The sequence below is a fragment of the Amphiura filiformis genome, chromosome 11 (assembly GCF_039555335.1).
Source record: "Amphiura filiformis chromosome 11, Afil_fr2py, whole genome shotgun sequence".
Classification (NCBI taxonomy): Eukaryota; Metazoa; Echinodermata; class Ophiuroidea; order Amphilepidida; family Amphiuridae; genus Amphiura; species Amphiura filiformis.
In genome coordinates, this window is record NC_092638.1 from 3,134,193 (window position 1) to 3,157,897 (window position 23,705).

The window sequence follows — 23,705 nt, forward strand, 5'->3', positions numbered from 1 at the left end:
TTAAGGGGTAGGGGTAGCATTATGGAGCATATCAGTACCATACACAATTTTCTAATTGGCCACACCCCTCATCGAGCAAACAAGAGCATGGTCCCTGGATTCATGGTCAACTGGGGTTTTATTTCTGAACTTCCATTGCTTTACACAGTGTCATGCTTTGACAGCGAATCTGCCTAGATTTCGAATGCAACATTTGGTCTCTAGCCTCGAACGTGAACAAGGTCTTAGGTAGGATTTGAAGGTTTGGGTGTGTAAATTTAAAAACTTGGGTGCGTAAATTAAAAGTTTGTGTACATGTACAAAGTATAGTTCTATATTCCATGTGGGCAAAAACTGGGTGTGTAATTTACAAATTTAGGTGTGTAAAACACTAGACACGTCTGGCTGCATACATGTAAGCCCTTGAATGTGAAGCTCATCGGTGAGCAAGTTTGTGGCTAGTCTTCTCAAGCAACCCAGAGCTTCAGAAGTCTCTCAAAAACACATTGATGGGCTTGCCCGTAAATGGAGATCATATGGGCTCTGGTACTACAATGCTCAAAACACTATTGGGGTTACTGGGATACCTATTATTCCCAACATTTTTATAAGTGTCCTCTCTTCATAATTTGCAGATGATCATGGAGCTTCCAGAGTTGGAACCTGTTGCGTTTGACTTTGCAAAAGGCAAGAAATCCAAGCATTCTAGTGTGGATGACTTCTTCAAGGTAATGTGGGCACTAAGTTATAATAGGCTAGACACTAAATTGCATAGCTATGTGTAGTCTAGGGCTGTCATCGACAAGGCCTCTGTCAACAATGTTGTCGACAAGGCACATTTCCCCGACAGTCGACAATACTAGTGAAATTGTCGACAAGCAAGAAGGAAAAAAATGTTTACCAGGCATGTAGCAGTATGCTCCAGCATGGCAGCATCACACAATGATTGCGATGGCAAAGCTGCAAAAGTTTAATAAGAGAACAAAAATGGAATACTGCACCATCTCCCTGACCTTATTTTCCAAACTGCCCTTATTCGAGAGTGCATTTTAAGTTAATGAGCAAGCATAGCGCGTATTCAATGGTAATCCCTACTTTTTCGGAGTTTTTTCATACTTTGTTTTTACTTTTGTGACGATTACAGTGTTTTGGCAGTCGGGATCATGTGGTTGATCTGATTTGTTGTCTTTGTCGACAATGTGTCGACGTCGGGATTGACTTTTTCCCGACATGTCGCTTAGCCAAAAGCTTGCTGACGACAGCCCCAGTGTAGTCCACATGTAACACTTGAAATTAGACTCAGACAATGTGTACATACTGAGCAAAGGGTTGACAAGTGATGGCAAGGTAATGGTGATTTAACAGGTGGCCAAGATTTCCTTGAGTGATTTTATTATGTGACCATTATTATATCATACTCTGATCAGCTCTTAATTGGCGGGACTCCTAACATCGTGGATTGATATAGAATTGCGTACAAATACCTTGGTGCACCATCTACGCGGACTGCGGTTTGTGTATTGATTGACTGACGCGAGCTTTTGTGAATTTACGCAGGTGTAAGTTGGGACGTAATTGACGCGCGCAGTAACAAACCAAAAGTAAATTGGTAAACCCAAGCTTCAAAACCTCCCTACTTTGGGTCAATGACATTACTTGAGGCCAAAGGCCATGGCTCGAGCCGAAGGCAAGGCATTCTGCGGGCGCCCCCTTCGGGGGGTTCAAGGGTGCAGCGCCCCCTTGAAGAAATTTTTGTATATGACAGTATAAACGGCTAAATCAATTTTGTACAACTCTGCATGTTAGAATAATATTTCAAATGTCATATTGTACATCTTTTGTATTTTATAGCGGTCACAGTTGTTGAGTCGGGATGAACTTGCGGCATCGTTACTGATTCCCAGCAAAGAGCTCTTTGGGAGCTCTCTGAAAGAAAACGTGCCTTGTGTCGGATGCAGAAGAAGGTAAAGTGAAAAGACAATGGAAGAATAATTGTTTGTACTTTGGAATATTTAATAAGGGCTTCAAGAAACCTGTACTTCCATGTGTAAGTTGTGAATCATGCTGCACTCTAAAATTGGAAATTATCACTCAAATCGGTACAATTTGGCAGAGTGCACTGTAAGCCTGAAATGTTCATACACAAACATCCCTCACAGTCACACTCGAATGGAACTTGCAGGCAAGCCATGAAATAACCAGGAGTAATCTGTTTTTGAACATTGCTCCTGGTTCATTGGGAATTTACAAGAACCAGGAGCAATTTCTGAAGAAACTGGATTAATTTTCAAATAGTAAATCCTTTTCTGCATACAATACGACATACCAGCACTGGAACCAGGAACAATTTGTTGTAGAAAATTGCTCTTGGTTTATGTGAATTTTACAAGGACCAGGAGCAATTGGTGGCTTTACAAGGGTAAATTTGTTCCAGCGCCCGCTTCGTTCAAGGCTTGCTTGCAGGCATGTAATATTGACACAATAATATTGTTCCCATATGTCCATATGGTAGATCTTTAAATTTTCAGTTGTGACAAACACCTAAATTTTGACTTTTTTTCATTCCACAGTATGGAGCAATTGTTCAACAAGATGCGGGACCAACACTTGACAGGAGCCTTTGAGCCTCTGGTCATCACAGGCCACTCAGAGCTGTCCCTAACCCATCATTATCTGTATGATATGAGGATGATGCATTCATTACTCTTTGTCTATGGGTAGGTATTTATGGTGTGTAATAAATGTAAAACACAGGACCAACACTTGACAGGAGCCTTTGAGCCTCTGGTCATCACAGGCCACTCAGAGCTGTCCCTAACCCATCATTATCTGTATGATATGAGGATGATGCATTCACTACTCTTTGTCTATGGGTAGGTATTTATGGTGTGTAATAAATGTAAAACACAGGACCAACACTTGACAGGAGCCTTTGAGCCTCTGGTCATCACAGGCCACTCAGAGCTCTCCCTAACCCATCATTATCTGCATGATATGAGGATGATGCATTCATTACTCTTTGTCTATGGGTAGGTATTTATGGTGTGTAATAAATGTAAAACACAGGACCAACACTTGACAGGAGCCTTTGAGCCTCTGGTCATCACGGGCCACTCAGAGCTGTCCCTAACCCATCATTATCTGTATGATATGAGGATGATGCATTCATTACTCTTTGTCTATGGGTAGGTATTTATGGTGTGTAATAAATGTAAAACACAGGACCAACACTTGACAGGAGCCTTTGAGCCTCTGGTCATCACAGGCCACTCAGAGCTCTCCCTAACCCATCATTATCTGTATGATATGAGGATGATGCATTCATTACTCTTTGTCTATGGGTAGGTATTTATGGTGTGTAATAAATGTAAAACACAGGACCAACACTTGACAGGAGCCTTTGAGCCTCTAGTCATCACAGGTCACTCAGAGCTGTCCCTAACCCATCATTACCTGTATGATATGAGGATGATGCATTCTTTACTCTTTGTCTATGGGTAGGTATTTATGGTGTGTAATAAATGTAAAACACGGGACCAACACTTGACAGGAGCCTTTGAGCCTCTAGTCATCACAGGTCACTCAGAGCTGTCCCTAACCCATCATTATCTATATGATATGAGGATGATGCATTCACTACTCTTTGTCTATGGGTAGGTATTCATGTTGTGTAATAAATGTAAAACACAGGACCAACACTTGACAGGAGCCTTTGAGCCTCTGGTCATCACGGGCCACTCAGAGCTGTCCCTAACCCATCATTATCTGTATGATATGAGGATGATGCATTCTTTACTCTTTGTCTATGGGTAGGTATTTATGGTGTGTAATAAATGTAAAACACAGGACCAACGCTTGACAGGAGCCTTTGAGCCTCTGGTCATCACAGGCTACTCAGAGCTCTCCCTAACCCATCATTATCTGTATGATATGAGGATGACGCATTCACTACTCTTTGTCTATGGGTAGGTATTCATGTTGTGTAATAAATGTAAAACACAGGACCAACACTTGACAGGAGCCTTTGAGCCTCTGGTCATCACAGGCCACTCAGAGCTGTCCCTAACCCATCATTATCTATATGATATGAGGATGATGCATTCACTACTCTTTGTCTATGGGTAGGTATTCATGTTGTGTAATAAATGTAAAACACAGGACCAACACTTGACAGGAGCCTTTGAGCCTCTGGTCATCACAGGCCACTCAGAGCTGTCCCTAACCCATCATTATCTGTATGATATGAGGATGATGCATTCATTACTCTTTGTCTATGGGTAGGTATTCATGTTGTGTAATAAATGTAAAACACAGGACCAACACTTGACAGGAGCCTTTGAGCCTCTGGTCATCACAGGCCACTCAGAGCTGTCCCTAACCCATCATTATCTATATGATATGAGGATGATGCATTCACTACTCTTTGTCTATGGGTAGGTATTCATGTTGTGTAATAAATGTAAAACACGGGACCAACACTTGACAGGAGCCTTTGAGCCTCTGGTCATCACAGGCCACTCAGAGCTGTCCCTAACCCATCATTATCTATATGATATGAGGATGATGCATTCATTACTCTTTGTCTATGGGTAGGTATTTATGGTGTGTAATAAATGTAAAACACAGGACCAACACTTGACAGGAGCCTTTGAGCCTCTGGTCATCACAGGCCACTCAGAGCTGTCCCTAACCCATCATTATCTATATGATATGAGGATGATGCATTCACTACTCTTTGTCTATGGGTAGGTATTCATGTTGTGTAATAAATGTAAAACACAGGACCAACACTTGACAGGAGCCTTTGAGCCTCTGGTCATCACAGGCCACTCAGAGCTGTCCCTAACCCATCATTATCTGTATGATATGAGGATGATGCATTCATTACTCTTTGTCTATGGGTAGGTATTCATGTTGTGTAATAAATGTAAAACACAGGACCAACACTTGACAGGAGCCTTTGAGCCTCTGGTCATCACAGGCCACTCAGAGCTGTCCCTAACCCATCATTATCTATATGATATGAGGATGATGCATTCACTACTCTTTGTCTATGGGTAGGTATTCATGTTGTGTAATAAATGTAAAACACGGGACCAACACTTGACAGGAGCCTTTGAGCCTCTGGTCATCACGGGCCACTCAGAGCTCTCCCTAACCCATCATTATCTGTATGATATGAGGATGATGCATTCACTACTCTTTGTCTATGGGTAGGTATTTATGGGGGGTAATAAATGTAAAACACAGGACCAACACTTGACAGGAGCCTTTGAGCCTCTGGTCATCACAGGCCACTCAGAGCTGTCCCTAACCCATCATTATCTGTATGATATGAGGATGATGCATTCACTACTCTTTGTCTATGGGTAGGTATTTATGGTGTGTAATAAATGTAAAACACAGGACCAACACTTGACAGGAGCCTTTGAGCCTCTGGTCATCACAGGCCACTCAGAGCTGTCCCTAACCCATCATTATCTGTATGATATGAGGATGATGCATTCATTACTCTTTGTCTATGGGTAGGTATTCATGTTGTGTAATAAATGTAAAACACATAATCTTAGCGTATGGGAAATCAATCCTTTCAGCTATAATTTAATTAAAAGTTTTAGTTTATTCTTTCTTTATTGAGGGTAACAACTTCAGTGGCCAGCACTGCTTTCCAAGGAGGCCCTCAGCCAATACAAAACATAATATTCATAGTATAATACAGTATAAGCTAGTATAATAGTACACAAAAACTGATGCAATATAAGATAAAAAATGCAATAACAATTAGGAATTCATAAATTATACTTTAACATGAAATGAGAACATTTGTTTTGAATTGTCTCAGACATATTTTCCATATCAGTTCTTATCATTGGTGATAAATTGTTCCAAATATGCGCACCTCTGACATGAAATGTACGCAAACCAGAATTAGTGTTGTATTTTGAAACAATCAACGTGTTAGAAGAATGATGTAAGAATAAGCATATGATTTTTCCACCTGTCACTTAGTTGGATCCACCCAAATGAGATTAACATACATGTATCTATAGATTACTGGCATCCTAATATCAGCTGATAGAATTGTTCTAGCTTCTAATTATTCTAGTCTTATTTTCATTTTACGTTTACAATGTTCAGTAATTTGATGGCGTATCATTTTCTTTTCAGGACCAAGTTAAATGAACTGATTGAAGCTCTGCACAAGAATAAGAAGAATAAAAGGTGTGCTTTACATTCCCTGGATAACCACCGAGCCAAACAAATATCGTAAGTAATCATCATCCAGACCACATATATAGGGTCCACATCTTATATGTTCCCCCGTAAATACTTCTTTAAATAAATTGAACAATATTTGACGAAATGCAAATGTGGAAAAAGGTATGGGTAGCCTTATTTGTTTTACACATGTGGACCAAATTATAGCGTTATACGTCATTGCGTTCAGTCACAATGGTTCATTATGTAAAAAGAACCTGTTTTAAACAGTGTTATAAGTTGCATCTGAGTCCATAGGAGTCAACTCTCAAACAATACAGTCAGCCAGGTCTATTCATGTGTTTAAAACCTGACTGCTATGGACTCGGGTGCAGCTCTTAAAACGGCATCTTTTACACAATTAACCATTGTGACCGAATGCAATGATATGTGATGCTATAATAAATTGGTCCACATGTGTAAAACAATTGGGGCTATACATACCTCTTTACAGTTTTAAATTTTGTAAAATATTTTTCGACTTATTTTCAAAAGTATTGGGGAACTTATAAGTTGTGGACCCTATGTTAAAGCATACTAGCAATTATTGCACGATAAGTCACCCCCAAAAAAATTGATGTTTCAAATTAAAACTGACCCCCTTATATGGTGTTCATGTACAAAAATTTAGGGTGTATTTGAGGCTCACATGCCTGAAATTTCAAGTTTAGGTCCCCATTGAACCAACAGTTGTCATGATTTGGCCTACCATTTGTGCTCGAACTGGATTATTGAGCGGAACCAACTTGATAATGAACCGATTAATTTTACCTTCCCTTCCTTTTCCAAAGAATAGGAAATGTGATGATTTTAGGACTTTTTTCCTACATTTTCTGCTATTGGCACATCCTTGATTGCAAATTTGCCAATTACATGCCTCATGAGAAGTTATTTTTGGTGTCATACTTTGTGTTTTTTTCAGCACATGGATTGATGTTTGGGATGCAATGGACATGTCTTGTAGAGAGGAGGTGACACTAGTATCAGCAGCAGGATTGCTGACCACAACAGAAAACTATCTCAGAAAACACAGGTAGGTGGGTCAATAAGGCCATGTCATGATAGGACAATGAGTATTATCAGTATAAGTGGATTGATGTTTGGGATGCAATGGACATGTCATGTAGAGAGGAGGTGACACTAGTATCAGCAGCAGGATTGCTGACCACCACAGAAAACTATCTCAGAAAACACAGGTAGGTGGGTCAATAAGGCCATGTCATGATAGGACAATGGGTACGGGAGGGGATGTTAAAATCATGTGCACTGTCAGTATGCTGTCCCAGAAGTAATTGTCATGACCATCTGCCAAAAGAACCTCTTTGTACAGAAGATGTTGACTAATTGGATTTTGGTATACTAAAATGCAGTAAACCTTTGACGATCGCGTATTGTAAGTATACATCGCGTATTTACTGCGTTGCGCGCACTTGTCTCTGATTGGCTGCTGAGGCGATCTGCTGTTGTTGCCGAGTGGAAATTTATGAATGAGCTGTGCGCCTTACGCATTGTTAGTGCCGAATTTGCAACATCACGGTAGTCGCGCTCGTCAAAGGTTTGCAGCATTTGACTATAGTCATCATTTTAAAATCATCCTTATCTTGATTTATTATCTTGTTTCATCAGAATTTTATTTACTAGTATTATTTACAATAAATTGGAAAACTGAAAGATTATTTTGCTGAGGGTTGTACTGGGACAAGACCTGAAAAACAAGCAAACAAAATACTTACATTCTTGCAACATCTTTTTTAAAACTTGTTTGTCAACAACAGAGTTGTAGTATCTTTTTGATCTAATTTGCCTGTATCACATTTATTTCAGGTTCTGTGGGGAGTGCAAGAACAAAGTGATGCGTGCCTATAATCTGATGATCGGTGAAGTGGAAACCAAAGATGAGAAAGGTTACTGTGCCTCCCTCTATGAGGGTATCCGCAAGTGTCCCCATGAGAGGCACCTGCATCTTGTGTGTGACACGGCGTATATTGGGGGCCTAATCAGCAGGGCTGAACCAGACCTCAATGGAATGTAAGTGTAAAGTTTATTTGGCTTATATAAGGCGGAAAAAATAGAGACTCATAACCTTGTGTATTGATATAGAATGGCATGCACGCAGTTGGGCACAATGCTTACGCTTGTTGTGCGGCGTTGCGAATGCGTGACTGGCGCATGCTTATGTGAAATCACGCGAGCGTGAGTTGGGACTTTATTGAGGTGAGCAGTAACAAAAGCCGAATAATTTCCGCCTTATAAGCCGAACAAACTTTAGTAAGGAGATTCTTACGGGTTTTTTTGTAGTGTATGAATGACAGTGGGAGAAGTGTTAAGCACAGTGAACTTGAATAATATTATATTTTGCAAAATATCATTTAAAAAAAAAAAAAAACCAGACATGATACAAATTAATCAAGGACTTGTGTACGTAATACCAAAATGTTGTTGTAAATTAAAGCACTATACAGCTGTTGTATGCCATCAGAGTCGGGCAAAATGCTATTGATTGGCAGCATAATATGCAGTGCAAAGGCCACCCGTTTCTGAACTCAATACAATATCCAGGATGTCCTGTTGAATTTTTTCTCTCTTTATTTCTACTTGAAAATAGGGAAATCTGTTTTGGCTTTTACCATGGTAACAATATTAGCACATAAAATTTTGCAAAATTAATTTTAATTTTGAAATGTCATGTCAAGATTATGAAGAATTTAATTAGTTGTTCTACTTATATAAGGCGGAAAAAATAAGACTTGTAACACCGTGTTTTAATATAGAATAGCATGCACGTTGTTTGGCGCAGTGCTTACACTAGTTGTGCGTTGTGTAGTGCATAACTGTCGCACGCTTATGTGAATTTACGTGAGCATGAGTTGGGACTTTATTGACACGCGCAGTAACAAAAGCCAAATAATTTCCGTTTAATTAACTCTGGTCATATGATAATGTCTCCATAAACGGTGTCTTTGATATCAAATCAAACATCAAATACTCTTGTGAGTAGTACGTCTCATACAAATACTTTTGCTTACACATTTTACCTGTCTACATTACAGACGTCGTGAGCGTCACGCCAAGACCATTGACATAGCCCAGGAGGAGATGCTGACATGTCTAGGGATCTATGTGTACAATAGATTGAATGCCATCTGGCAGGTCCTCAGAACAGAGGAACAGACCTGGTTGCTGCTATTCCATGTTGGTGTGCAGAGGTTACAAAAAGCCTTTGAGGTTTGTAAATTATTAACTAGCTTCATCCTTAATGTGATACGATCTGGTCCATGGAGGCTGAAGGCAGCAAATTTGAAATTGAGATAAGGCAAAGGTATGGAGTAAAAAAATTATAAATTACATAAGAAAATAGACATCAAAAACTTCAGAAACAAGTATGCTAGACCTTTGGTGTTTTCAGTATATGATAGCCAAATGTTTGTATAAGGAAATAAAAATAAGTAACTCAATGTTCAAGAATGCCTCCCTCGCCTCCATGGACCAGATTGACCAGACCACAATCATGAAATGTTGGAAATTCATCATTTGTGGAATTTTCTTAATTATATCCTTCTTGTTTTGCAATTATTTTACAATTATTTATGTAATCATATTTTTTGACCCCTCCCCCTGGTGAAACTTATCCAACTGTTGTGTCAGTTGGATAACTGCTTGGTTACTGACATGTGTTTAGAGTAGAGTATTGAGGCAATCCTGTGTGTAATTTTGGTTAATTTTGGTGGACAGGATTTTTCTTTTTTGGCTTAGTATAGGATGTCAATGATCTTATGGAATGTTCCCCAAAAGCAAAGCAGAGGCCACTTGAGGTCAAAGATAATGCAAGGGTCACATTTTGAAATTGATTTAATTTCAACAAAATTTTGAATGATAAATTCAGGCGAAACTTCAGCAGCATACCTGCTCTTGTATTTATAGGACGTCATCAATCTTGCGGTCCGTTCCCCAAGTCATGGATTATAAATGGCAGTATTTATAGAGCTGTATTTATTTGTTATTGGCAGATGGCATTGGAGGCCAAACAGGGTATGTCCAAGCTGGAACAGGTGTGTGAAGAGATCAACGAGGCTGAGAGAGCCAAGCAGGAGAGGAGGGCGCTCAAGAAACAAAAGCGAAAAGCCAGAAAAAAGAACAAGGGAATGATGGAGAATGGCGACACGGCGGCACAGAAAGGCTTGTCGCAAGAAATCAAATGCGAGGTAAGGTCATACTTTCCGTCATAAAAACAAGACTTTAAGGAAGAATCAGGGAATCAATTCTTGTATACGAGGGGGTATCCAAAAGTTTTTGACATCACCAAGAAGTGAAGGAGCTATATCGATGAAATTTTGTCAGTGTAATTACTGGTCCTTATGTACATTATGGTCCAAAAATGGTCTCATAAGTATGTTTACTTTCTTTACAGGTGGCGCTAGATGGCCAGTAGGCGCATAACCTTTTCATGATAAGATCCTCCACTTTCTTGAATTTCTTCACTGTGGCGCATCATCTGAAAGTGATGGACGTCCAATTCTTGGCTCATCTGTGAGGGACATGTGGCCAGTTTGGAAATTCCTTTTTCAAAAAGCAACAGTACCATATGATGGGCAATCATCACCATAGATAGCTTTCATTTCATCATAGATTTTCAGAGCATTGTAGGCCTAACCCTTCAAATGCAGGAACTTAATCCCGCTGCATGCCTCAATTTTCACCATTTTAAAGGTTATGCGCCTACTGCCCATCTAGCACCACCTGTAAAGAAAGTAAACATGCTCATGAGACCATTTTTGGACCATAATGTACATAAGGACCAGTAATTACACTGACAAAATGTCATCGATATAGCTCCTTTGCTTCTGGGTGATGTCAAAAACTTTTGGATACCCCCTCGTAAATTGGTTTAACTTTGCCTCAGGTTCAGCAGTGATGTAGGTGTATATTTTGCTGGTTGAAGTATCGAATCATGCAGAGCGTACACGCACACATACAAGGACAGTTTGTCGGTACGCTAGTGAAGTTATTATTTGATTGGAAAGTGTGTGAATCATTCTAACCCATCTTTCCATTTACAACATACAGTGTCCTGGAGAACCAGACGAAAACGATAATAAGCGTGGCCTTCGTTGCAATGTGTGTGATACCAACCCTACAAACAAGCCGTCTAAAGATGCCCATAGAAACCTGCCGGACAAAATACCTCCATTAATACCGTGTCACAACCACACCGAACATGGGCCAAGGGAACCAGTCGTTGTGTGTCCTGGAGAGACCAAAGGAGGAGGTGGGGCCAATGAAGCGGACGATTCCAGTGGGGTGGATTGCGGAGAAGACTGCATGATAAGTTCCAGAGAGAGCTCAGATGTGGCTTGCTCCGAGGGGTTGTGTAATCATGATGCACCAGGTGAGAATGAAATAGTTAGTGGTATATGCAAAGAAGGTATACTCTGATTAGCTCGTAATAGGCCGACTCATAACATTGTGGATTGATATAGAATTAGAGAATAAAGGTATTGTTTTTAGCCGTTGGAGTGCATCTATCGTCTCAGGCGACATCTTTATTTTAAGTAAAACAATGAGGCGAAGCCGAGTTGTTTTACTCCAAAAAATAATGATGTGGCGTGTTATATGAGACGATAGATACACAACAATAGAGGTAGTCACTAAAAACAATAGAGGTAGTCATAGTCATTGTGATGTCAACACTGTCATCTTGTGGGTACGGAGTGCCTTGTTGCTAAGATTACCGCGTTGACGCTTGACTGAAGAGGTACGTCATGCGCTGCGACTTCCGCGTAATGGGGTCGTAATGTCTAACGCATGACATGAGTATACCAAATTTTAATCAAATCAAATCCTACATTTTACAAAGAATTACCTACGGCTTAGAATCGGTCAGTCCCGTTGTTGCTATGCACCTCTGATTGGTTCAAATAGCGCGTAAGAGTATCATGTCGACTTGCACGCGCTAAAGTGTGTGATATCGTGTCATATCACATGGGTAAGATACAATAAGGTTGCAAGAACATTCTCAAGTGTTAAAGAATGGTGTATACACAGCTGGGCGCAGCACCTGCGTGTTTGCGTATTGTGTGACAGCGCATGCTTGTAGTAACATAAACCGAATAACTTTCGCCTATTACGAGCTGATCAAAGTATAAATGATAAGAGTTACCAAATTGTCTCATATGGGTACCCAAATTGTATACCACTGTCATCTGAAAGCATAAGCATTAGAAGTTAGTGCACATATTACTTAGCGCAAGTAGCACCAAATTGTATTGCATGTGAAATACAACAATGATAATAAAAATCACACAAAGCCTTTTGAGATGTGACAGTGTGTGATGCAAACGACAAAATGCTCATATGATTTTGACAATTTATTATTGATGTGGTTGAAGGGACAGTTAATGGGAACTTCATCATACTTGAAATTCACCTTCTTGCTGACTCAACAATGAAAATTATGTAGTAGCCAAACTTGTCTTTGTCTCCTATTCCTTGTCATCATTGTTCTCACCATTGTTCCATTGTTACATGTCTCATACCTCACAATGGTGTAGCACCACAGAATTAGAGAAGGAGAACCGGGACTCCCTATACCGCTATGTACAATCGCGCCGTCAGCTATGGGGAGAAAATTTAGGATATTCGGGTCCTTGCTGACGGTGCGCGGAGACGAACAAAAACAATGATCCGTCTCATCTTAAGCGTCTTGTACTCGCGTGCAGGTCTGATCAAGTGCGTCTCTCAAATGCACCCTTCATCCATGTCGCGCTTGCATGACAACGAATGCCTCGAGTGTATTCCGAGGGAAACCGAATACCCCCAATTTTTGCTCCATGCCTGTATCAAGATGGCGGTCGAGTCCCGATTCTCTGTCTTTAATTCTGTGTGTAGCACCGATACTTCGTTCCTTGTCATCATTGCATTACTTTTCTCACCATAGTTACACCTCAAACCTCACATGATATACCACTGATACTGTTTTCCAATTTAAATTTTCTTTCTCACCTTTGCACAAAACTAACCATAACCAAGTAAAGATTGAATGGGTTATAACACCGGAGAAGCACATTGTTGGTAGTGTCATTCATTTCATTCAAAAATATTTCAAATACCGGTAATTGTCACTCATAGAAAATAAAACCACACAATTTTGATTGAATGATGTGTGGTGTGTACTCTGCCTATTTCTTTCCTACTAACTCATCCATGTTTCTTTCCTGCACATTCCACTATTGGGGTATTCCAGTTGAAATCCATATACCCGCTATTGAAGACATGACTTTATCTCACACACAGGGAGTGTAGATTTCAAATGGAGCCACCCATTTAGGTAACCCCATTTGAAATTCACACTCCCTGTGTGAGCAATTAAGATCATATCTTCCATAGGGGGTGTATGGTTTTCAACTGGATTAGCCCATTTTGCACGTCTCTAACCACCATCATCCTGCATTCCTTTCCTTTCCTTTCTATATTTCCATTGCAAAGGGATCAAGGATTATATGTTTTTCCATCTAGGTGAGGAGGTGCACATCACAAGTTGCAACGGAGACTTTTCACTGACCAAGCTTGAAGAGGTCCACATCAACTGCAGGAGCGTGATGAGTGATGAGGAGGATGCGGCAGAGTCTCCCCGTCATGGGGGATGTGGAGAAGGCGAGGCAGAAGTGATCCATAATCCTTCCTGTCCACATTGTGATGATCAGGTGAGTGGGACTGGATGTGTGAGCAGAATCTCAAAATCCTACCAGATGATACCTTGTGATGCTTTGAGTTTGGAAATGACGTCACTGCATGTTTTAGGTTGTGTAGTTTGGAAACGTGCACGTCGGAATCACAGTATTCACCCATTGCATGGTTACACCATGTGTGAGGAGAGTGCCGATCGAGGCTCTCCTTGCATCATGGCTGAAACGTGCAATGGGTGAATAATATGCTCATCTGTAAACAGAGATGTAGATCTTCCGGAAAGTACCGGAATTCCGAATTTGTCAACAAAAAAAAAATCTGGAAATATTTTAATGTTAAAAAAAAGAAAAAAAGTTTTGTTCAGGGTTTACTTTGTGTTGTTCATTCTCTGACATATTTTTCCCTTCTCTTGTTGTAAGCACACAAAACCCATGAATGTTTTGGCACCTTAAGATCCAGATTGCTGAGAATTTCTCTTTTCAGCTGATTTTCCCCTTTTTTTTGTTGCCAAAATTCATGTTTTCAGCCCATATTTGGCGTTGTAAATTTTCCACTTTTTTGGTCTGTCCTCTCGTACCTGTTTAAAATAATTTTCTGCTTTAAAAAACAATCCAAATCAAACACATTTTTACTATTTTTGGAAGCTTCCCAGTGGATATTCTGAATACAATCACCTTTGTATTAAAGATTAGATGTGCATACAGAATTGAAACCAGTGATCCAGTACTCAACAGCCATCTTGATACCCGCATGCAGCAATAATTGGGGGTGTTTGGTTTCGCTCGGAATGTGCTTGAGGCAATCGTTGTCACGTGAGCTCAGCATCGCATACTAGACGCATTTGAGAGACCTGCACACAATACTTTTTGTTTGTTACAGTGCACTGTCAGCAAGGATCAGAAATACCCCCAATTTTTACCACATAGCCAACTGCGCTACTGTACATGATGGTATTTGCTGACGTAGTGCGTGTTAATAACCATACGTTCATACATACTCACGATATAACAACGTTTCTGATTGGATTTGCGCCCATTTTGCTGGTCATAAATACCGTTTATGACCAGTACGCATGAAACATAAACAAGCTGCGCCACGCAGCGTTGGAACCCAATTAACACGATCCACGATTTGCTAGTGTTGCGTACACGCGCATGTCACCGCGCCCATCACACGCGGAGCGCAAGAGATGAACGCGTTGACGCCCGGCCGTTGACCTCATGAGCTGAGCTGCTTCCTGCAAGTAGGCCTACTCATTTTCTTCCTATTTATGAAGGAAAACGGTATGGAAATGTTATTTAAACTTGTAAACCCTTATTATTTTCATCTGTATTGAATTGCTAAGAATGTTGGGTATGTATGAACGGGGTTCATTCATAGGATTTCGGGCATGATCGCTGTTTATGCCCTCGGCTCACGCACAAACAGCGATCATGCCCTCAATCCTATGAATGAACCCCTAATTACTGGTTCAAGCCAGGACTCATACACCTGTTCCGAATTATGATATTCCATAGGTTTTGTGTTGTGATCATTTCGATCAGTGGTTTGTAGCAAAGAAAGTGTGAGCCCATTGACCTAGCAATGGTCATATTCTAACGTGCACTATACCCGCGAATAGGGAGTCCGGGTTCTCTGGTTTTAATTCTGTGGATGTGTGTGATATTCATGACTGATGTTTGCTTTTGTTACACAGGGGGTTGAGGTGAATGAGCAAGTGAAGAAGATTTGCCAGTGTTCCAATGAGAGGCAGTTAAGGCATGCGTTGGGTTGGACGTCCACATTAACAGAGATGCTAGAGGTAAGACATATGACAGAAGATACTCAGACCCCCAATTTGGGACTCAATCTGATTAAACCAACACAAAGGCGGACTAACCAACATTTTGTGATCTTATGCGCAAATTTGGTGGAGACATTCAATGATGTATTAGACTAACCATACAGAGATTGGACAGTATGATTACAACTGCTACACTAGCTATGACCAGGGTTAAACAAAGCTTGATATTATCAGGCCTTGTGTTTTAGATTTTTGCAGGGGAGCTGTTGCTCCCCTTGAGGGTATTAAGGAGAGCTGTAGGAGAGTGACAGCTCTAGCTCTCCTCAAAACAAAAGGCCTGTATTATACCCATTTGAGTACTTCACTTTACTGCATTACCAGCAGGGTGCACACTGTTCCATTTTTCACCCTGATGTGCCAGTGAAGCAGGTGTTGCCTGTGTGCATGTGTGTGTACGCCAGCACTTTGAGCAAACACTAGCGATTTGAAGATGCGCCCAATGTGCACTTAAGTCACTGTCACATCAGAATGAAATATGTTATAGACGAGTTTTGGGGTCTTTTTACACAGCAAAATTGTGTGGGACTCTATATTTTTCAAAATTTGACTTGAGATCAAAACCTTATAACCTTATGTCAGAATGTGTGTCTACAAGCCAAAAACAATTCTTTGGGACTCCAGATTATGTGATCCAACTGCATACCATCATTTTTGGACCCAGCGGGAAACCTGATTACCAGTTTGGTGATACCACAGAGTACGTACCACCAGTCAAAGTCCCTGTGTATTGTATGGTGTAAGTTCTCGCATATTTATGAGGGCCGATTGTTCAATCGTGCCGTGTCTAACAATCACGCCAGCGCTGCGTGCCTTCAGCATTGCATGCTTTCGCGATTACGCGATAGACCATGAAAATACGCGGTAATTGCGTAGCTGTCTCGCCTGTCGCATTTCATGGAACAATCGGCCCTCATTATCGGGTGATGCAGAGACTTTGACTGGTGGTACGCTCTCTGTAGTACTCTGTGGGTGATACCTATAAATGCTCATTGTGTGTTTTCATGTTGTCTCTATCAGCAGGATCATCGTTGTTCAACAGAAGAGGAAGAACCTCACATACCATTAGATGAAATTCAGCAGTTCCACAAAGACCATCAGTCACTAGAGCGCCAACGCCAGAAACTGCGTGCCAAGCTCCAGCGACGCTTCAATCGCAGGTTCCAGACGCCCGGCTTGCTCTCAGATGCCTATGCAGGGCCCATTGGATAGAGGCGCTTTATTGTTTAATTGAAAAAACAAAGTTTAGTGCTTTATTTTTTTATTTGTATTATGAGCTATAATTCTTGTTTGATTGCACAAATCTTTATCTGCAGTATCAGTGGGAGTAATTTCATAAGATGTAACTGCTTAACAATGCAAGCAATTTGTCCAATACATGTATAAATACACTGAGAGTGAACAGATGCCATGCTTTAATGGTGTTGTGATCAAATGTCTTACTCCCTCCCCTAGGATGCAGGGGAACCGGAATCACAATTCATAAAATTTGACACCTGATTTAACATTTTAATTTGCAGGACTTTATTATAATTATAGTCACAAATTATTCATTCCAGCAAATCATTAACGTGATGTTTTGTCCAAAACGATGATTAAAAACAAAATTATGATGTGTATAAATTAGCCAATCCGCGTTGACAAAATGTATACAAAAACTTAATAATCATACTTACAAATTTACAATTATTATAATAACAAGATGTGCCTTTATGTTTCACAGTATTTTTTTGGTAAAAGTGGTCCACCACTATTTTGTACAGTATAAACTAATATGTCCTTCCTAGTCCCTCTACTCAAAACTATATTATAGTGGGTGACCATAGTTGTTCTATAATTTGGTTCATCTCAAGTTTGGTAGTGACGTATGTGTGTATTTCTCGTGCCGCAGTATCAAATCGCGCGTGTAAAGTTAAACGCCCTAAGTGTGCATGCACACGTACATGACCGTTTTGTTGGCACGCTTGTAGCGTAACCGGGAAGAAGCATTGGCATCACTACCAAACTTGAGGTGAACCAAAGTATAAATATCACAGAAAAGGGGTATTATTCAAAGAATTAAAACTTTCTATAGTCTATGCAGAGAACCAGGCCTTGACTGCCATCTTGATGCATGCATGGACTAAACATTTGGGGTATTCATGTTTTGTTCTCTGGTTTCAATTTGTTGGTATTATTCCAAACATCAGCACAAACTGAAAAATCATCAAATAAGTGGTATTGGGCTATTCCATTTAAAATCCACACTACCCCTGTGGAAGATTTAGCTGAAGTCTTCCACAGAGGGAGTATGAGTTTTGAATGGAATAGACAATTGGGTAACTTCCATTTGAAATACTCACTCCACTTGTAGAAGATATAGGGTAAAGCCATAATACACCCTGACCAATTACATTTGAAAAATATACTCTCCCCTGTGGAAGATATTTCCAAACTTTTCCACAGGGGTAGTGTGGATTTCAACTGGAATAGCCCATTTAAAGTTACACTGTCCATGCCGGGGTTTCTCAACTGGTGGCCCATGGCCGGGCAAGGTCCGGCCCGCCAACCAGTGTGGTTGGTCCTTGAACAGCTCTGAAATGTACAGTAAACATAGCATACCAATGTGTATTTTGGCCCTCAAACAATTCTTTGAAATGTTTATGGCCAGCCGTGACCTGCAAGCAAATACAGTTGAGAATCCTTGGTCCACACAGTGGGCTACTACAGTTAATATGCATACACCCTACACAGGGAGTGTAGATTTCTAATGGAGTCACTCTTAGTAACTCCATTTGATATTCTAGAAGATTAAGGTCATGTCTTCCATAGGGGGTGTATGGGTTTAAACTGGAATAGCACAATTTGGAGAAAGTGGATATTTCAAAAATGGGAGGACAATCATGGTTACCCACTTAAGAGAGAATATCAGTCTCTGCACTCCATGCACTCAGCAGGTAGGCATGCTTGCATAAAAATTCACGAAATAGGGTGCGATTTCTGATGAAGACACGCGACTTGCGAAACACAAGAAAAGTTCATTTTGCGAAACGCATTCGCAAAACTGTTAAATAAAGGTGTTCATCATTGAACCAACAATGATAAAAACAATTATGTATATATGATTGCTACAAAATTTTGAGAAATAAAAACATTGCTCAGTTTGTTGGATGCATTTCTGTCAATAAAAGCCGTCACCATTGTTCATGTTTTAGCCAAAAAAAGGTTATTGTTGAAGGGCAAATTTTTTTATGAATTTGGCAAAATAAAAGGGTGCTTTTCACCTAAAATCACACACAAGCATGCATATTGCATACCTGTGGATACACGGAGTGCAGGGAGTGATTGGACCCAGCGTGTGATAATGATCATGTGAAATTTATATATAAACGGCACAAAATGTTTGACCGTATTAATCTATGGATTGGCAGAATGTGTGATATTGAAGACGGACATACGAGACAGAGAAGTGTGCCCAGATGCTCCCATTATTATGTTTTGTTGAATCCAAGTGTGTAAAAATATTGGATCCAAAACATAATAATGATAAATTTTGGATGCTTTACGCCCAATATTTATTGGTCTCGCTATGAGTTTTAAAAGATTGGACTTGACTACGTCTCGTTTAATATTTTAAAACTCATAGCTCGACCAATAAATACGGGCTCAATCGATCCAATTTTATATCAAACTTGGGGCAGTAGAGATGGTATAATTGAAGACAGAATTAAGCAGACTAGTTTGCATATGACGTCCAATCGTTGCGCCTTTGCCCCGACGTCAGACGCAAACTAGTCTTTTCAGTGGCGAGCGTGGGTCATCACATTGGGGGAGGCACCGACCATGATGGGGGGGGGGGGAGGGGCACCGGGTCTGATGCCGTTTTTCGGGAATTTTGCTATGGGATTTAAAAAAATTTCAGTGCCCCTATGACGCTACGCCACTGAGTCTTTTTAATTCAGTCTTCAATTATATATGGATACAGTGCAGGGGCTAGGCAAAATCTAGATCTCCACGAGTAGAATCTTGACAATTCACCGGAGCCCCAATGTCCTGACTTATGAGCATGCCCCCCCTCTCTGGGTGCCAGTGTCCTGACTGAGGTCTTGCCCCACCCCACCTGTTTGTAACTTGTGCCATTGAATTGGTTCAAGTCAATAAAGACACTGTTCACACTTAAAATTGCTTCATTTGACGAAGATTCATAAATTCAAAGATTAAAAACAAGATTTTGCTGATCTGAATGCACAGCTTTGTTCGAGATTAAATTTGCTTCGGTTGATGAAGCAAGCATTTTCTAAGTTTGACGAAGCAGTTTTATGATGTGAAGGCACGTTTTGTCTAAGTAACAAATATGAAGTGATGTTTAATTTTACTTGCACACATTCTGCCTGTCTATCCTGTAATCCATTGAGCAAATGTGGCATTATATTGCAGTTAAATTGGTGTCATTGTTAATCTCAGAACCAGAATTGCAGACATAAGGCCACATCAATTAATTTTTTTGTTCTTGTCCCGTGGATGTTCACAAATTGATCAGATGCGGGAGGAAGGCATTTTTGTTTTTGTCTTCAATGTAAAATTAGCATCATCAGTAGTTTCCAGTCTTTTTAATGCTTATCAGTGCACGAGGAAAAGGAGGCCTTTTTCTTTTCTTTTTTAAAATGCGAGATTCTGAGGGATAAGCCCCTTATAGTAGTACCACAAAGACTATCCTCATTCTCCAGTAAACTTAATTATCTGTATAAAGTTTTACTAAAGCATTCCAAAGTCTGCTAAAAAAATCTTGACAACTTCCAAAAATTGAGGTGGTAGGGGACGAGAACTAAACTATTAATATTATACAGCCTAATGATTGATGTTACAACGTGTCACAAATATAGCACTGACCGTTAAAGCTGTGTGCCTATATTAAACAAACAAACACTACACCAAATAAAATGATTGAAGGTGACTAAATAATTGTAATAATTCCATTATCATGCATTCCAATATGAGTAGTTCCCTTCACATGTTATCTGCTCAATTTAATTTCCAATCAAATGTGTAACAATTTAAGTGGTTGGGTCATACCCGACATTAATTTATTTGTATAGCTATTAAATCATCAGCAAAATGATCTTTTTCTATCTTCTAGATTTTCTACATAATGGTAATTATGCAAGAAATATATACATTTCCTTTGACACTGCATTAGGCCAAAAAATAAAATTGTTGTGTTGCCTACAGTTGCCGACCCTAAATTCTGAAAAATCTTGGAAAAAAATGTCAATTTTTACAGATGTTTTTCACTAAAAATAAATCTTTTATTGAAGGACTAGTCTTGCATTGATTATCTAACTATTATACAGTAGAAAAATTGACAATGTCTCTTATGAAAGAACCGAAGAAGCATTACGTAATATTTGTGGGGATTTTTAAACATTGACCGACCCAACTTTCCCACTTGAGGGCAACACAACAATATTTTTTGGGCCTTGTATTCTTTTTTTTCCTTCTGCTTGATGCAGCTTACTATCTGTGTGTGGTGATGAGTTATGGGTTATGAATTTGAATACTTTATTGTAATAAAGAGAACTTTATTTGAACCAGATACTATACACAGTGTTGTCGGTCTGTTTCTTTGGCTGCGAGTTGATAGTCAGAAAACCTATAACTGAAATATAGTCCTAAAATCCTAACCCCAGCCCTAAACTTCACCTAACCTGCTAGGGCAGTCAAAATATGAAATCACTCACCACTAATTCCAGCAGAATGCATTTCACATGGGTCCATCTCCCAAAAGCTTGTACAAAAACATATCAATCAAAAGTCCCCGAAAATAGTGGAACAGTGCCTAATTTACATAAATCCAAAATGGCCGTTTATGCAGGGGGTGAAATTTTGATGAGTAAAATCTTGCTAAAAACCATACCAATGTATTCCTCTTGTCATGTACAATTGGGGAAAAGGTTAAATGTCAAAATTTGGATTCCACAGGGAGATTTGACCAACTTTCAATCAGGCTTTTCATGTGTTATTTACTATGCTTTTCTGAAATGAATGGGAATTAAATGGATTCTGTTGCAATGGTGGCTTAACGCTTATTTTTCTTACTTGGATTGGCCCTATAAGCCCTAACCCTGAACCTAAATGTAAATATATGAGCCTTGCCATATCCCTAATGATAACCCTAATTTTTATCCATACCCCAATCTAAAATGCCACAAATCCCAACTCTAACCTTTAAGGTGTTCACATTTCCTTTGTGGCTTGTTTCCCAACTCAAGGATATGGTGGGGTTCATGAATCTCCAAATTCTGGAGGGGTAAAAATAATGCCAATATTTGGGCCATCTTAATTAAATCCCAGGGTCTCAAAGCCAGCCGTGTGCATAAAACCTTGTGCGTAGTCTTTGAAAATCGTGAAATTCGTTGTTCTTCATGTTTTGTTTTGTTTTTAAAGCCTAATGTACAATTTCTGTCAAATTTTAATTATAATTAGAGGGCGGCCTATCTGCATCAGTCAATATGAGACATTAAATATTAAATGCGAGGATCCAGAGGATGCATGCCTGAGAAAATATATAATAATTAAAGAAACGGAGCTCAGACAAACTGGCATTATAATAAAGGAGAGAAAAAAATCAGAACTGTTTGGATTCGAACCAGCGTGCACTAACGATTACATGTCGTATAGCTCACCACCACACGCCACAACAGCTCATGGCGGATCTACCGGCGAATTGAACATGTAATGATTTTATTCTCTCGAAAATGTCTCACGGCCAATGTAATTTTAATTATAATTAGAGAGGGCAGCCTATCTGCTGTGTCCTGGCAGAACATCGGTCAATATGAGACATTAAATATTAAATGCGAGGATCCAGAGGATGCATGCCTGAGAAAATATATAATAATTAAAGAAACGGAGCTCAGACAAACTGGCATTATAATAATGGAGAGAAAAAATCAGAACCGTTCGGATTCGAACCAGCGTGCACTAACGATTACATGTCGTATAGCTCAACACCACACGCCACAATATGTCTCATATTACCATATCCCTAATAATAACCTAATCTTGATGAATGTTTTCAGTCATCCAGTTGTAGTATATGAAGTTTGGAATTAAATCAAAATACTGGACTTACTATTTCTAGCAAAGCTACGTTGCGTGTGATACCATCACACTTCATCAGGCAACTGACCCGCTGGACTGGTCATGTGACAGACGGCTAGGGTTTAATTCCAAACTTCAATAACCTAATCTTATCCCGAACTCCCAATTTTAAATGTCAAACCCCAACTCGAACCCTTTTTAGTCTAATGGGTGTTCACATTTCTTTTGTGCCTTTGTTTCCCAACCCAATCACAAAGGGCACACTATTGGCTTGAACAGGTGTATGTGAAACAGAAAGAACCAATGCAGCTGCCAGGAAGTCTCAAACTACCAACTTGCAACTTGACGCTCATCTCATGGTAGCAGGTCAGAATTTGTTTAGGTGTTTTGAGACTTCATGATCATGCATAATACCTTATCAAAGACCAGTGGCCCCCTGGAACGTAGTCTCCTTCACAGCTAGTTTGTGTCGGTCCCGATGTTGTTCCTGTATGTTTGTGATAACCACATGCAGTCTGGCCCGAGACTACTGTTGTGACATTGCTAAATTGGGCTATTCCAGTTGAAATCCATACTACTTTGGAAGATGACCTTAATCTTCCACACAGGGAAAGAATTTCAAATAGGGTTAACCTGAATAGATGCCTCCATTTGAAATCTACACTCCGTGTGAGAGATTAAGGTCATCCCTTCCAGAATGGATTTCAACTAGAATAGCCCATCGTCGGGGTTTACAACAGTACAGGACTCTTACATAAATAGCATAATCATGTCTTCACCAACATCACGGAAAAAAATGGGTTATGTATATCAATTTGGCATGTTGGAGACATTTTGCAAAGTCTAGTCGCACTGAAAGCTCATT

General features: G+C 39.9%; 1 protein-coding gene across 1 annotated transcript in view; it reads left to right on the forward strand.

Moving 5' to 3' along the window:
* LOC140164223 (gametogenetin-binding protein 2-like) overlaps window positions 1–19,564 on the forward strand; it is a 36,006-nt gene extending 16,442 nt beyond the window's left edge. The window contains exons 2-13 of the mRNA XM_072187475.1: window positions 615–707; window positions 1,831–1,943; window positions 2,550–2,696; window positions 6,148–6,246; window positions 7,160–7,270; window positions 8,062–8,265; window positions 9,288–9,462; window positions 10,245–10,439; window positions 11,302–11,623; window positions 13,750–13,937; window positions 15,617–15,721; window positions 16,784–19,564. Coding sequence (XP_072043576.1) covers window positions 615–707; window positions 1,831–1,943; window positions 2,550–2,696; window positions 6,148–6,246; window positions 7,160–7,270; window positions 8,062–8,265; window positions 9,288–9,462; window positions 10,245–10,439; window positions 11,302–11,623; window positions 13,750–13,937; window positions 15,617–15,721; window positions 16,784–16,972 — 1,941 coding nt within the window. The 3' untranslated portion in view covers window positions 16,973–19,564. The remainder of the gene's footprint in view (window positions 1–614; window positions 708–1,830; window positions 1,944–2,549; window positions 2,697–6,147; window positions 6,247–7,159; window positions 7,271–8,061; window positions 8,266–9,287; window positions 9,463–10,244; window positions 10,440–11,301; window positions 11,624–13,749; window positions 13,938–15,616; window positions 15,722–16,783) is intronic.
* Window positions 19,565–23,705: the final 4,141 nt, after the last annotated feature.